Consider the following 16497-nt stretch of genomic DNA (forward strand, 5'->3'; position numbering starts at 1 on the left):
CTAAAAGTGTCCTACGTTTTCCCTATTTTTTAAACAAGTGATGACACAATGTTAGCCTTATTGCATCAGTGTAGACATAGTTTATTGTGTGCATAGAACATAGACAGTTGGCGATATCCAGTGTACGGTGACTAAAACACGAAAAAACTGTTTTCCTTAACCCTTCTAGGTTTAATGTAACGTTTTATCGTTATCCGGGTCACTACCTTAAACCGAAAAGTGTTCACAGAAATATTAGAACCGTTTAAATTATCGAAATGTATGTATTGTTTGTATTTCGAAAAAAGATCCTTGATGGCCGAGACCTCTAATTTGCGGTGTTGCTGCTACCCTGACTTGTGAGTGGTATTTTTCCTACATAACACGCGCTCTTCTCAATGGGTCCTAGCCTATTACTCCAGTGCCTCTATAAGAGTGAAATCATCGGGACCAGAGTTTCACAGTTACGGAAGCAGATGGTACATTTTTCTGTTTTGATGTTTTCGAACAAAGAATAAAACAGCGAATGGAAGACAAAGAGGATCTGAGTATCGAACGTAGGAAAGGACAGTAAATGAAAAAGAAAGGGGGACTGAAAATCGAAACAGGCGGCCAATATCAAAGAGCTAGATTTTAGCTAACTAAAACTTTGATATGATAGTGAAACTTTCACTATCTTCACTATATTCTTCTGAATAAAATGACACCAAACACGACATAATTGGGTTTACACTTACTCATTTAATAAGTGATAATAATTTTTTAGGATAGACATGGGAATACATAATTAATGTACACTTGTGTGTGTAACAAAAATAGAACTTATTGCAACTCAACATATGTGTAACGAACGAACAATTGTGTTGCCTGCCAATCCTTCGCATAAGCGGTCAGGACTCTTTTGAGGTCTCTAGAACCTCTTCTTAAAGGGTCTTCGTAAAGCAACATGTGTCGGTTTTTCCTGAACGTTACAAGGAAAAAAGAAAATTTGTGTTGCCACGCAGGACCTTGCTAACCAACATCTAGTTAGCATCACCAACATTTGCCGGTGGAAACAAATCCAAAATCGTTCGAGTCACTACAATTCGTTAGCTTACATTTCTTAAATATGTGAATATGTTGTGTTTGGTGTTATTTCAAGCAGAAACATCTCATAAATGTGATGATAAAAGTTTGACAAATAAATACTCAAAAATAAGGAAGTTAGTTTTGTCTCTCTAAACGTAGGTTTTTAATTTTTGCCGGATGCCTCGACTCAGTTCCATTTTCTCTTTCCATTTCTTGACTTTCCTGTGTCCAAAGTTGTTTGTTTTCACTCTTAACATAACCCAGGACATGATTCGTTCACATTCATCGTAAGTCGAAAAGCAATTAATTCACTTTATATTTATCGAAAATTGAGATATGATTTCTACACTTCATGTTTATAAACCATCAACCTAAAGCTATAGGTCACAATGACACACAATTCTTTTATTCTTCGTTTATCTACTGTATTTCTTTATTATTTTTATATTTATTATATTCTGATGGTAAGACTAGTCGGTAATGAAAACTGTACAATAAAGTGGCGATTTAACTATGTAAAAGTAACAATGAACATATGCATATCTTCTGTACATACCAGAAAGATACAAATAGGCGTTTCTAATTATATCGTATTTGGGATCATTTTAACCAGAAAAATCTCACAAATATAATGGTGAATGTTTCATAAAAATATAATAAAAAATAAAAAAATTAAATCGTCGAATTAATATTAGTCTCATCGATACGCTCGCGTGTATGATCATCTCACTTTACGCTGCCCGACTCAAGCTGTGTCAACATTTATCGCAAGACAAAATTTCACTCTTACAGTGGCAACTACTGTAACACCTACGGTTACTTATGGAACCTGCACTATTTTCTGTCTTTGGCTGGCGTCTATCATTTTCTCTTTTCAGTAGACATCCCTAGCGCCTTTTCATGGCCACTGAGAAAAGTGTCGAATTCTATTAGTAAGTTAGGAATGCTCGTGTCACACGGAAGGAATAGTGGACAACTCGAAGAATGTTTTCTCATGAGGCAGTTCGAGTTATGCTATTCTATGTAATGAAAATATGTATACTACAAATATTTGTATGTACCAGTTACTTAAATAATGCTTAATAATTAAATTAATATAAATAACACATCATTAGTAATTTATATCGTGTTTCAAAAATAAAAAAGAGGCTAAAGACAATAAATAGTAAATAAGAAGAATAGGGAGAAATTTTAAACTATGCAGATTTAAATATCTGTTACATAAAGTAAATGTATTCTTACTATATACAACAGCATTATACGCATTAAAGTTTATCCTAATGCATGTAATATTGCATCGTGATCATAATTCCTTGCATTTGTCGAAAAAGTGAGTAAATAGTCGATTTCACATAGGCGCCATTATATTGAGTTATCCGCAGATAGAGAAATCTGCTTTATCGGGTCTGTGAGAGAGACGAACTTGCTCTTAAAACTAGAAAGACAAAAAGACAGATCTGATCATCTTCCGATCATTGTCAGATTTGACAACGTTACAGTAAATGCACATCTGACGTTGGGTCCCTTTCGAGCCGAGTGGCAGTCGCTTGGCACGCCTCAGGGATCTTCTTTCGAAATACAAAAAATAGGTATATCGATAATACACATGTACATACAACATTAATTAGTTACATATTCCCGGTAAATAAGCATGCAAATTGTTTTCCCTCATGGTTGACTAGAGTCGACTATTGAGATTCACTAAATAAAAGACTGTACTTAATTAATACTTAATTAAACGACCGTAGAACCCTGATATGTCCTTCCAGATATGTTTGGCTACTAATTAGTGCATTACTAATAGTTGTCTACATTTATTTCGTAATATATTACGAGGGGAGGTATTAGGTGCCCTTAACCTGTATGTACATACTTATAGTACGAGAAAACGAAATTAAGAAATAAAAAAATTTTCATTTTCGACATGATTTAAAAATTTGAATAAAATTGTATTCAAATGTAATGAGATGATCGTGATATACGAACGATGTCTTGCTTTTTTTCACTGTTAGTGTGAAAATTGTATGGTTTTCATTAGGATATAGTGTTGGACCTCATAAGGGAACGAATGGACAAAGCTAAGAAGGAGGAAGCCACTAAAACAGGATTTCTTATTGACGGATACCCTCGTGAACTAGAGCAAGCTATTTTATTTGAACAAAAAGTAAGTATTATCGTGGTAGTCATCGAATTGATCTATTGTTTAATAATAATATCATATATATATATATATGAGAGAGAGGGAGAGATTTTTTTTTTAAAATTAACTTGACCTTCTTATATTCTTTATGTATATTTTTGCAAAAAACATTTTGTCTTACAAACATTAAGACCACTTCGAGACCTCGAGTCTCAGCCCCTCTCTCTCTTTCATTCTCTGTCCTCTTCTGCAAGAAAAGCAAGCTGACACTCATTTCCAGATAATGTGACGCCAAAATTCGTAGTACCTACTCGATAGTGGGACCAGACCAGTCCCAAATCTGGTACCACTATCGCGAGAATACTGCACATGGAACGACAACAAAGGGCTTCTTATTGTAGCATCAGTGTAGACATAGCTTTATAAATAATGCCCGGCAATCATAATTAATGACAAACAAAATAAAGCACACGCTGAAAAAATGCCTCCTTTTGCAGTCTATTCAATGAGTACAGTCTATGGCTGTAAACAAATGCATGTTGGAGATGGCCGTTTAGGAGGTTGAGGATTAGGTTAAATTCGATGAACGGGACAATTTTTGTTGACCTTACGTATATATTTTCGGTTTAAAATGGATTCCTTCAAATGAAATTTGAGCAATTTGTCGAATCCTAAGGTACAAAGTTTTAAGTACTCGAAATGTACAGTCATTCAACAATCTCTTAATTCAGACAAAAAGATGGATTAGTGTGAGTTTGAACTAAAATTTTGTACAAGGACCCTCGGCAGCCCCAGCAGCAGCAGAGGGGTCCGATTATTTTTCTCAATTCTGAATAATTACATAGTTATATATTTCATTCAACGGACATAATATTAGCTGTTCAAATCACGGATAAAAGCCGGATATGGTCTCAAAATAACCTGTTAAAGACACTATAAAAGTATGACTTTTTAACGGAAGAATTCCTAAAGTTAAGACTAGTATTTTTAGATCCTGTTCATCAAATACTATTAGATGTGAAAAAACGTTATTATAAAATAACCCAAAAGGTATTTTTTCGGCAAATTCACCCAAAATTATATGGATGTAATGCATTAGAACCTCGATTAACGAACAAGTTGAAGCACATGCTGTTTAAATAATCAGTTTTTTCGGATGATTAAATAACTCACACAAGTCAGTTTTCCCAAGAAAGGAGATCGTTTAGTTTGCATTACTGTGCAATACATTTATATTAGCTAAACTAAACAGAATTAAACAGAATTAAACAGAAATACAAACTTTTAAATAAAAAATTAAGTATTTGCTTCGGGCTTTTTTCTTGTTTTTCAATCTGAGCTAACTGAGCGATATTTTTTAATATTTTTAATACATCAGATTTGTAAGGATAGTATAACGCGCTACCGCTTCATCGACATTTCGATATACAGTAGGTAGCCCCAAATTGACTACTAGTATGTGGTCTGTAAATACTAAGTAACAAGTAATTTAAAAAAGTGTATGTATGATAATAACTAATCTACGTTGATAACGTATAAAAAAAGAGAAAGTATTGTTAAAATAACAACATTGTAATATATAATACATCAGATATATTTCTCTTCCTTACTTGTTATCCGAACAATATGTTCCATTAATCGATGTTCTGATAATAATCAATTTTATCGGAAAATCTAATAACCCAGGTTTTGCTGTAAGTATACGTTGAAATATTTCAAGTGGTGGTAGGGTACCCCGATTGGAGCATAAAGTGCCATGTAACGTAGTGTCCGACCTGCTTTCATTTTGTACTAATAATGCCTTAAAATTAGCACCATGTCTCAGAACGAAGTGTAGCTCACGCATAACAATGAGACAAACACATTGACAGAATTCATTGGCATAGAGTGTAGAGTATTCGGTTACACAAGAAGGTTGTGTTTATTTCGGAATACCTTTAAGGGGGTAGATCCGGATATGTCAGGGCAGCGACATTACCGACAGAATTAGACAAAAACAGGGGTTTACGACCTGACACTTTTGGTCATTATATGAGAAGATTTTGAACTGGAAAAGGGTTTATTCGAAAGAAAAAGGTTTAATGCAATGGGGTTTGATCATGATTTAACGAGATTCTGCTGATATTTCGTAATAAAAGCACTACAAAGTGGAGTAAAAATCGATCATTCACAACCGCGGAATTTAAGCATTTTTATGTAATTTAGAGAGCGTTTTGAACGAAATCATGACTAGATCGTCCTGTATTGATTTTTTTTTCTAGCTTCACTTACTTACACTTACTTCACTTACTTACTTACACTTTTCTAGCTCAAAATCTTCTCACATAACGACGAAAAGTGTCAGGGCGTAAACCCATGCCTCAGTATCGCTTCTCGCTGGTTATCGATACAACAGAGTAAAATACATGACAAATTTAGTTGGGCTTAGCGAACCAGGCGACGCCTAATTATGAAGGTTGCCGATGTGAAATCGGAATTTATGATATCCAAATTGGCGACGTGAATTACTGAAAATTTTCCCCTCCATTACACACACTGCACAACCAGCTGCGTGTATGCGAACTCGGTATTTCGGACCACATCAGACATCTTCGGAAAATTAAAAGAAAAGGCGAATTTAAAATGAAGCTTACTCTTTCTGTTTTGAAACTCAAACGCTATCCAAGTCGCGGGGAAGCGGTGCTGCGAGCCACGCACAATTTTGTGGATTGTTCAAATATTTTCACTTTCCAACTTTCTAATAGAAGGAGACTCTTCGGTGTAATTGGTGAATGGTTCGACGATGGAAAATTTGTACAAAACAACTGAAGTATTTGTGAAATAATGCTGTACTTAATCTATATATTTTAAAAAGGCAAAAAGGTTCTTTCCATATTAGATATTGAACGCGGGATCTGTCACTTAGAAAGAAATCATCATCCGCAGCTACCCAACAACCTTCATTCGGAATGCTATTATTAATTTTTAAAGATATGTATATAGACTTGTTTTGATTGTTCATAAAAAATATGCATAGAATCATTCCACAAAATGTCATTACTCCTAGCGAATTTATGCACAGACGGTCACCTCGGGACCCGTAAGACAGGGTCACGAAAAATTCCGTACGTGCAATAATGCAATTGAACAGAATAGCATTAGCAACACTACCAAAAATTTGAAGCAAATCGGATGAAAGTATACTGAGTTATTGTTTGCTTTTTACATCTAGAATGTGAGTTATATAGCTACATTATTATCGCGGTAAATGTGAAACAAATGTCTCTTGGAATACTTGATCCAAATATTCTTAATTTTATGTGTATTTAATATTGTATAAAAGTAAAACAATACATATTGCTCATAATTTATTTATTACAATGGGGCTCAAATAATTTGAGATCTCGGGCATCATGAAGAGTAGATCCATCATTGCTCCCTTTTAACAAATCAAAAAATGAAAATGTTTGGGCAATTGAAAAGATCGTGTGTAGTTCGTGTTGGTTGCCGGCAACGTGAACAGTCGAATCAGCGTTTCAAGAGCGAGAGAGTAAGGGTCACATCTGCCTTCTCTCTCGACTTTTCTCGACTGTCGATGCGCCGAGCTCACATACACGTGACTCAGGCAATAGTATGTATAGTGGAGGGGGAAATTTTTTAAGGCGTGTCCCATATTTGAAATTATAGAATAGCTCCATCTCGCGTTCAATATACAGCTACGTGTCTGTAAGTAATGCTATTCCTGTAATGAAAACTGTAATAGTGGATACCGACTTGGCAATCGCGAAAAGTTACGTGACTAATTTACCCCCTTAAATGGGCTGCGAAATACTGAACGCAGATGCGAAAGCTCGAAGAACTTATCGGAAGGCATAACGGGAACTGAAGATACCGTACGGTGGTTCCCTCCACGGAATTTTTGATCTATGAATTGGAGTTGAAGAGAAGGAAAAGCTTTCAATATCTGTGAAGGCTCGGATACCTTTCATTTATAATATGGGTTTAGTTGTTGAATAGTCTCTGTGGCATCATGAATAACTGTATTCCGTTAAGAATACCGTTTTTGTTAATGGACATGAATTCCTTGATTCCTGACTTTTGGCAAACTCCAAACTTTTTTATACCATTTCTTGTAGCTAGATCTGACCAATAGGCGCGGGTAGTGTACCGAACGTCTAACCTTTATTGCATTATCTACGTTAGTGCGTGATGCAGCGAGTGTGACTTCATCTCGCAGCCCGTTTCACATTCTCTAGTTGAATTCTATGCTTTATTATACTATATATACGTTACAGTTTTACAAAAATTATGTACAGTAGGTTATTAAAAGAGTCCTTATAAGAAAGGTAGCCAGCTTTAAGTAATTACATATATGTATAATTAACAAAAAATCAACAATATAAAAGGGTTGGTAATTACTAATCAGGAGAAAAGAAGAAAATATCTAAAAGTGTATAATGAATTTAGGTTTGTCCCGTCGACTTAATTCTTTTCTTTGACGTTGCGAATGAGACATTAAAGAAAAGGCTCCTAGGCCGTGCAGCTGTGTCACAAAGAGCTGATGACAACGAGGAAACGATTAAGAAGAGGATCGAAATATTTAATATGAAAAATGGGGAACTCGTTGAACATTACAAAGATAAAGTTGTTAGAGTAAGTACCTGTATGATAATTAGATCATAAAAGTAAACACAGAAAGTTAATTGAATGCCCTTTTCTTCAGATTAATGCTGAAGGTACCGTAGATGATATATTTGCTCAGGTGACAAAAGTGATCGACCCTTTACTAGCTTAGATTACATCTTAAAAAATCAAACAATTATTTGTTTAAAATATCTAATAGATAATCCATAATGATTTTTGTCGTTTGTACAGTGAAAATTAGGCAAATTCAATTTATAAATTATAAATTAAATTAAAAAGTTTTAATTATTATAAAATTTTAGGAAATATACGTCACGTTTTTAACGTGTTCACACACGGCTTTGTAATTGAGTGAAATTTTTTATAAGTAATTGCAATACTGTCTATAATTCATAAATGTGTAATACCTGTTATTATTAGAGCACTTACTAGGATAGGATGCGACAAGAAGAAATGTATTAAATGTACTTAAATGTTCAATTTTCAAGTACAATAATCCTGTAAAACGCTTCAAAATTCATTTATATTGTACGAATTCTATTACTACTTACAAGGAACATTAATGAAAGTAGTATCTAATACTGTGTGTTTTCAAAAATATATTTTAACAGTAAAATTATTAAGGATTAATCTGTATATAGGGTGTTTTAAAAAAAAGAATCCAAGACTTTAAGGATTTATAAGAAGAGTAAAATCATTTAAGATAGGTTCTAGAATTAATCCTTTCGAGGTAAAATCAACTTATATTATTTACAAATATTCAAGGTTTGTACGTGTTGAAGATGATATGGGAACAGTAATTTCTCATGAAAAGTTTGAAAAACCAATAAATGATTGGTAGTATCTATTTAATACCTCTAGCCTTTAAAATACTTCGAGTAATTGTTCCTAGATTGTCTTTCACCATTCGCAAGATACGTTCTTTCTTATAAATCATAGAAACCGGTTGTAGTCGCCCGAAGTTATCACGATATAATATGAAAAAACCTAACTCGCATAAACTCATTTTTTTTTTTTCTTTTTATTGTGCAATCAACTTCAAATCTTATGTGTGTACCTAGAAAAAGTTTATTCAATGAAGTAAATTACGTAAAATTAGAAGTATTTACTAATTTTTGTTTCACAAACATAAAAACTTGCAGTTCTTTTGCATGCTTTTTTTATTTCTGAACACTTGGAAGAAAGCTACTATTTCTGCTATCGAGAAATATTTTTCTCGCTTATTGTCTTTTAACTTCTTTTAGTTTAAAGAATGTTTAATATTTTGTTAACAAATTTAGGTACATGTAATAGAAGAAAAGATGAATAAATATATATAACTGCAATATGAAAATGAACGGTTTTTCTTTTATTTCTATTCCTCTTCTCTTAATCATACAGTAGTGGAAGTGCATCATATTTGAAATACCAATTTGTTTAAAATGAATAAAAAATTAACGCAATTGATAAGAATAAATAAGATTATATAATATTATAGGGAAACTAATAAACTTTTATGTTTCAAACTCTCAGTAACAATAAAAAACGAAAGGTACCTAAAATTTTAGTCTAACTGAAAAATGATACAAATTAACGATTAGCCTAAAATGTAGATAATTTGCAATGGCGAAGATTTACTATTTGAGATACTTTTCCTTCCTCTGTTTCCTGTTCTTATATTTTTATTCTTCTCAGTTTTTTATTCCTTACTGCTTCAAGTTCGTTTCTGTAAGAGGAATTTGAAATTATTGAAGACTTCGCAAGCATTCGACCTGTATTAGAAATTCGCAGTAACAACAACAGTAGACTATTTCAAATTACATTCATTTTGAGTATTCCGAATTACCAACATAATATTAAAATTTTAAATTTCATGTTACATTTGCGAACTTTGAAATAATCGTAAAATTGAACTGAAACCATCAAGTTAACATGAGTAGGTTTAACAAGTCATATGCTTCTACATATTATTTACAGTATTACAAAGTAGATATCATTAATAGGTTTTTAGATACTTCGGTATTCTATATTACCAACAGTATTCCAAATAGATCACGCTTCCTCTATACTGTACGTGGATATCTAATAAGGTCCATTAATATATTTTTTTAAGCACTTAATTTTAAACAACACCACTGTATCAGTTTTCAATGTTGATTCAAAACATTACGTTAAGATGAAAATCAAGAATAACCACATTGCATTTCATTCTGTCATTCGAGTTAGACAATGGTTACGTAATCATAATCACTATTTTCCATGATCTATCATGAGTTTCGTACTAGCATGGTGCTTTTCCAGTTGCGTATATTTTTTCACTCAAGCGGATTTTATCAACATTTAAAAAGCCAATTACACATGCCTCGGCATGTCTCTCATGTTTATTTAGACCAGATGCAGAGCTATGTAGGTTACCCGTACCTTTGTACAAGAAAGTTGTTCAGTAATTTTTCCTTATACAAGTAACCAAAGAATATAGGGAAAACATTCGATGTATTATCTGAACCGAAGACGGCTGAACAGGCAAATCGGATCGCCTGTAACGAAGTTAATGTCATCAACGGTTAAAATGTTGGATTACTCATAACTTCTTCCAGTTGTAAGAAATCTTAAAGTTACAGTTGCTTTCTGATGAAATGAAATGTCGTTTCTCGTAACACTATCTTTCTTCTTAATTCATGAAGTAACTAAAGAAAGAAGCTTAAAGTACAGTAATTTACCTTAAGTACTTTAAATGCAAACTGCAATTCATATAACAAATTTCTGCATACAGTTTTCTTATTCTTAACCATTCTTTATACTAAATATCTGGTTTTTTGTTCCATTTAAAACTTTAAAACATTTTTTTGTAACTAATAATACATTGTCTATTGTGTAGTAGAAATAAACACTTTTGAATGAAAATTATAATGTAGAATAGGTACGGAGTCTTCTCCTTCAGAAAGGCGCCTGCTCAATCTAATGTTCGTTATAAGACTGTTCGCCAGTCACTCTCTTCAATGTCACGCCAACCTCACCGCTTACCTGTTTTTGGACCCAATATTTATGGCGGTGGCCCCGTACACCTCGGCCGCAGTGCCGTCATTACCAGAAATCGCTTTCAATTGATGCTATGGCTAGCTGATAAAGTGTAGATATTGATTAGATTTATTGGAACCTGTGAATGTACGACAGGCATTCAGTAGACTTGACAGGTATACGTAAACGAAATGTCTGTAGCTTTAAAATTAACAAAAGAAGGCTCAACCGCAATTTTATTATCAAACTCCGTTTTATTTTCACATCTACAATTAGCTTTTCAATTTTCCCCTACTTGCAATTGAATACTCCGTAAAAGTGCTCCACTGAGACAACAACGAACAACATTTTGCCGCTTTTTGATACTGCATGTTCCAAAAAGTTTCTAATCAACTGTTTTTTTATGGAAACTTTTTGTCCATACTGAAGCAACACAATCCAAGAAGTATTTGAATTTTATAGATTACATTTGTTGCCTACAAGTTGTCCATATATACCTACATACAGGGTGATTCTTTCACTAGTGAACTTAAAAGCGATGCCGCTACCTAAAAATCATAACACAGACCCTGTTTTTCTACCCAATAAGCATAAGCTATTGAATGTGTCATCGAAGACGACGACTACTACAGCGAAGACGTTTGAGTACGTGTGACCTGTAAACATTTCGCAGCCGATTTCTTCCATTTCTTAGATGCTTAGCATTTGAACTTTACACATTCAATAGCTTATCGGGTAGAGAGACAGAGTCTCTGTTATGATGTTTAGTCGGTGGCACTGCTTTTAGGTCCACTAGCGAAAAAATCACTCTGTATAAACCATTTTCATTCCAGCGATACGAAATCAGACGACAAAACGTATAGACTGAAGAAATACATAAAATGTTGCTCGTTATTGCCCCAGTGGAGTCGCACCTTAAATATTCGCGTCAAATGTAGTTTGTACTTTTTTATAACAACTAATCATTCGGGAATGAATCCACAAATGAAATTTAGTTCTTCTTGATTTTTTTCTTATTTTGGTACATAGAATTTCTCTCAAAAATTGTTAACATATAGAATATTTTCAAAAAAATACAAATTACGAAACTAATTTTACAACATTAACTTTAATTAAGTCTTTTAGTTCTTGAGTTAAAGAATAGAAACAGACTGGCACTTCACTTATTGAAGTTCACACATATCAAAGATGATGTAAGAAAAATAAGGTTATAAAGAACACCGTATACATAACTTACATATTATTACATATCTTTTTTCCAAATTTGGTGCAATGTACGCATGAATTTTAAATTTATTTCAAATAAATTTGTCGAACTTTCCTTTATATACGCACTTTTAATAAAAACGTTGGAAAGAAGAAGGAACCAATCATTTCTACTTAGGTATTGATTTATTTTGACAATGAATATTAATGTCAAAACGTGATATATCTAATTTATTTGTCTTACATCTTTATCAGTAAGTGGGAAACCGAGCTTTAACAAAAATACTGCATTATATTTGTTTCCTTTTTATTTATTAACATTTCTGGAATAAAAACAGGATACTGTTTTAAAGTAAAATTAAAAAGTAGTCCATTAATTAGCTTAACGCTATCTTGCTTTATTGAACATCATTGTTGATCTATTGCATAAATTAAAATCCTATGTCCATTGTACGTATTTCACATTGATATACAAGTTAATTAACTTCGTCCGGTATACTGTTTTTGTTTTCAATCGCGATGGAATAACGAAGACGCACAATGAAGCAATGCATATTCGAGTGATCATTTAATAGAGTAAAATCGTGTTGCAAGCTTCAAAATGGACCGGGTAACTGTATTTTTGATAATATCGATAGCGTGCTCCATATTACAATTAATCTTCTGCGATCGTTGCTGCCAGATCAATTCAAGACAATTACCATATTACAAGCTCATAAAATTTAACGCTCGTTCAAATAAAGTGATACTTTCGAGAAAGACAGTGCGAAACGTGAACGAATGCAGAGAGTTTGCCTTAGCGAAGAAAGCATTGGCGTTTAATTATGGTTGGGAAACTGATTTTCGCGGTAAAGTAAAAGTGTAGTACACTGTCAGCTCTCAACATACTCAAACACGGTCACTCAAAGATCTTAATATCATTTCTTCTCTCTATTTTAACAATCCATATCATAGATATATTCGAGATTTAAATTTAATAATGCAATAACATTGTAATTACTAATTGTAATGAATTTTTCTCGTGTTTTTTATCTCATTTGTCTCACTTTTCTCACAGTTTTCTCAAACACAAGTGATTTTAAATTGCTTTCTGGTTTCTGATTCCCAAAACTCTGTACATATTTGAATTCTAACAACTCAATCAAGGTGATTCCTTCTTGGTATGATAAGGGTTAATGTGTATACCGATATGTATAAAAAGATTCTGTTGCAGCGTGGGATGTTAAGACACATAATAAAAATGGTGGAACAGCGAGGAGAATGTGTCAAGCGCTACAGTGTCCTGAAATCTATAATTCCTCCACTCTTGTGCAAGATAAAAATTACGCATATTATAGTATATATTCTTTGTATAGTTTTAATGGTATGCAAGAAAAAGAATATATTAAATAAAACCAGAATACAATGGAAATATACAAATTGCAATCTATTTTTAGACGTCAACTTCACCTTGACCTGCGTGCCTAAAGCAGGAATATTCGTATTTTCAAGCCATAGCTTAAATTATAGCCAAGCACAAATTACTTGTCTAAAAATGAATGCGACTCTTGCCCATATAATTAGTGAGGAACGAACAAATGGTCTAGCAAAGTATATTTCACAAAATACACCTACGTTTGTTGGACTTAGTAACCGTGATGAGGAGAATATTTGGAAGAATGCGTTTGGTATTTATTTTATGTTTTAAAGTTTCTATTTTACAATAAATTTTTTTCAAATTTCGTAAACGAATGCCATATAATTATTACCTCATTTGCAGAAATTTTCATTACACTTAAAGTTTTGGTAAATAAGTTAAATCTTTATTGTATTTCAGCTTCTTTTATAATTACTAAAGATAATTAAGTCTTAATAAATTTGCAAAATTATTTTCTTCGAATAAATTTGAATTAGAATAATTTAACGTTTTGATGATATAGATACAGAATGAAAACGAGTATCAAAAATCTAAAGGGGTGATTCTACAAGTCAAAACAGGATGAAAATGCAGAACGACAAAATCACGTTCGAGGCATTGTTTGAAAATTATTACTTACTGCAAAAACATCTAAAATTCACTTGAAATGTGTCTAAGTTGTGACTTATTTTACTGCTGATGTGCACTAGTCGGGTTAGATACAATGAAGTCAGTAGAGTAAGTCCCAAATTAGATACGTTTCGCACGTAGTTCGAAACGAAGTTCAAACGCAATTTCGTTACTCTTCATTTTTATCCTATTTATAATAAGCAGAATCATGCCTTAAAATTTCTGACACCAAAAATTATACATATAATTTGGTACAAGGTATACATGAAATTTAACTGACAATTATACAGAGACTTATAAATCATACAATAATGATAATTATAGTGCACCCTTATTTTTTAAAAACGAGAGACGCCTTTATTCATCAGAAAATATTTAAATCTCTCGAATTGTGGAGAGAGGGTTGGATACCTTATTTTTTGTAAAAATGTGTTCACACAGGTTTATAGATCTTTGAAAACCGTACAACTTCTATTTGAACTACTTGTTGATATTTGTTGTCGTTTATGATTTAAAAGCACTTAAATAGAAACGGCGGCTCGCATAGAAGGGTTGTTTTCTCCCTTAAAGTAAAAAAAGTGGCACTTTTGGATAGTAATCAATGAAACCTGTAGAATATAAACACATTTTACACAAGTTATCGTTATACCTATGTACATGATTATAAAAAGTTAATATAGATTTAGTAAAACATTTGCTTATTATTAATTTATTTGCTTGTCAGTATGTAAAATAATAATTTAACTTTGCAATTTTTAGATGAACCACTTTTGTGTTTTAAGTATCGGTCATGGGGCAAAGGGCAACCATCTCATATAAAAGGATGCGTTAGTCTTGTACAGCCAAATAAATTGAAAGCTGGCCCTTTTTGGAAAGTTGTACCTTGTGATAGCATATTACCTTTTATTTGTGAAATTTCGACAATATACAGATTTAAATATAATGCAAACATCTGGAGTTTGTAAGTTAAATGTTGCCGAAGTATCAAATGAGGATACACTGTGTTTAAGAAAACTCGAATGTATCAATTTGAATCTTGAGAACTTATTAAGTAAAATTAAAATGTAAGGAATAAATATATAATAAAAAGAAAAAGCATAATCATGGTGAGTTTTATTTGTAAGTTTTACAATGATCTAAACAAATTCCATTGTTGTAATGAGAATAATAAACAGACGTAGTAAACCGCGAATACGTACAAATGTGCAAATATTTAATATGTAATTATAAGTATTCTTTTTGTAATTAAAAAAAGATTTACACTAATAAATTATGTACAAATTTCAATTTATTTAAACACACAATTAATAAGGAAGGAAACTACAATCCTTACTTTTCGTATGGTATACAATTATAGAATTACAGTTCTAAGGTTTTTATTCTTCAATTATTTCTTACCAATTATCACATGGTCTAAAATACTTATCTACAGGGCTGTTCTTAGCGGGGGTGCAGAAAGTGCTCTTGCACCGGGGTGGCCGCAAATGACTTATATGTAAAATTTTTATTAACAAAAATAATAATCAAAATTTTTTTTATAATTATTAACCTTTCAAACAAACAAAATTTAATCAAATGAAATTCTTGCCTTAATTGAATAATATTAAATTAATAGGGGCGGCGATATAGTTTTTGCACCTGGGCGGTCAACAACCCAGGAACGGCTCTGCTTATTTATGTAATAAATCAGCCACTGACGTGTATTAATACTTTATTAAAGATTTCAGTAGAATTCATTAAGCATATATTGTAGCAACTATTTGATTATATCAGTATCAGTTATTATAATTTAATAAAAGCATGATATGAAATAAAAGTCTTATTCATTGTCAGTGTTAAAATATTCAATTTTAATTATGATTATGCACGTATAACGCAAAAACTGATCCATTTCCATGTACATTAGAATTTCCAATTGATAAATATTTAAACTGTATACTATTCTACAGTTCAGCAGCTTTTGTTTTTTTTAGATTTTCATGTGCACTAAGAAATGCAAGTTACAAAACAATTTACATTCTTTTGTTTCATTCTATATTATACAAATGTTAATATCAAAATAGTGTACAATTCACAAATGAAATGCAAAATGTAATAACATGCTTCAAAATTTGTATGGAAAAAATTATTTAATAAATAAAATTCATATCTTTGAAATTTATACATATATTAAAGTTATGAATTATATCATTTATAGTGTTAAGGAAAAATTAAAAATGATACTATACATCCTGTGAGAGAAGAAAAGATTAATTTTTAATAGATATGTAACATTTATGGAATTATTGAAGATCACGAAATAAATAAATTCGAAATGAAATATGAAATATACAAATACTATTTTATACATATAGCATACATCTAACCATTTCATTCAACAAATCGTTGTCATCTTTCAATTAATATAATAAATAGCCTATAAAACTTGTTTCAAAGGAAAACTACCTTTCAACAAAAA

General features: G+C 32.0%; 2 protein-coding genes across 6 annotated transcripts in view; both read left to right on the forward strand.

Moving 5' to 3' along the window:
* Window positions 1–8146, forward strand: part of Ak1 (Adenylate kinase 1) — a 38311-nt gene extending 30165 nt beyond the window's left edge. For all 5 annotated transcript variants that reach the window (XM_076392890.1, XM_076392889.1, XM_076392886.1 and 2 more), the window contains 3 exons: window positions 3086–3211; window positions 7634–7819; window positions 7890–8146. In XM_076392890.1, the coding sequence (XP_076249005.1) occupies window positions 3086–3211; window positions 7634–7819; window positions 7890–7961 (384 nt within the window). In that variant the 3' untranslated portion in view covers window positions 7962–8146. The remainder of the gene's footprint in view (window positions 1–3085; window positions 3212–7633; window positions 7820–7889) is intronic.
* Window positions 8147–12455: 4309 nt separating this feature from the next.
* Window positions 12456–15460, forward strand: LOC143188548 (C-type lectin domain family 4 member E). The gene is made up of 4 exons (XM_076392891.1): window positions 12456–12872; window positions 13241–13376; window positions 13450–13680; window positions 14799–15460. Exons 1-4 carry the CDS (start codon window positions 12615–12617, stop codon window positions 15002–15004), a joined length of 831 nt encoding a protein of 276 aa, XP_076249006.1. The 5' UTR covers window positions 12456–12614; the 3' UTR covers window positions 15005–15460.
* The last annotated feature ends 1037 nt before the right edge of the window (window positions 15461–16497 follow it).

Source organism: Calliopsis andreniformis, chromosome 2, assembly GCF_051401765.1.
Source record: "Calliopsis andreniformis isolate RMS-2024a chromosome 2, iyCalAndr_principal, whole genome shotgun sequence".
NCBI lineage: Eukaryota > Metazoa > Arthropoda > Insecta > Hymenoptera > Andrenidae > Calliopsis > Calliopsis andreniformis.

What these genes read in the sequence shown, in the direction of transcription:
- LOC143188548 (XM_076392891.1), top strand. Translation starts at nt 12,615, where the DNA reads ATGGACCGGGTAACTGTATTTTTGATAATATCGATAGCGTGCTCCATA. An exon ending in ATTTTCGCGGTAAAGTAAAA is followed by an intron (nt 12,873 to 13,240) that starts GTGTAGTACACT and finishes TGGGATGTTAAG; the next exon opens with ACACATAATAAAAATGGTGG. An exon ending in TATTTGGAAGAATGCGTTTG is followed by an intron (nt 13,681 to 14,798) that starts GTATTTATTTTA and finishes TGCAATTTTTAG; the next exon opens with ATGAACCACTTTTGTGTTTT.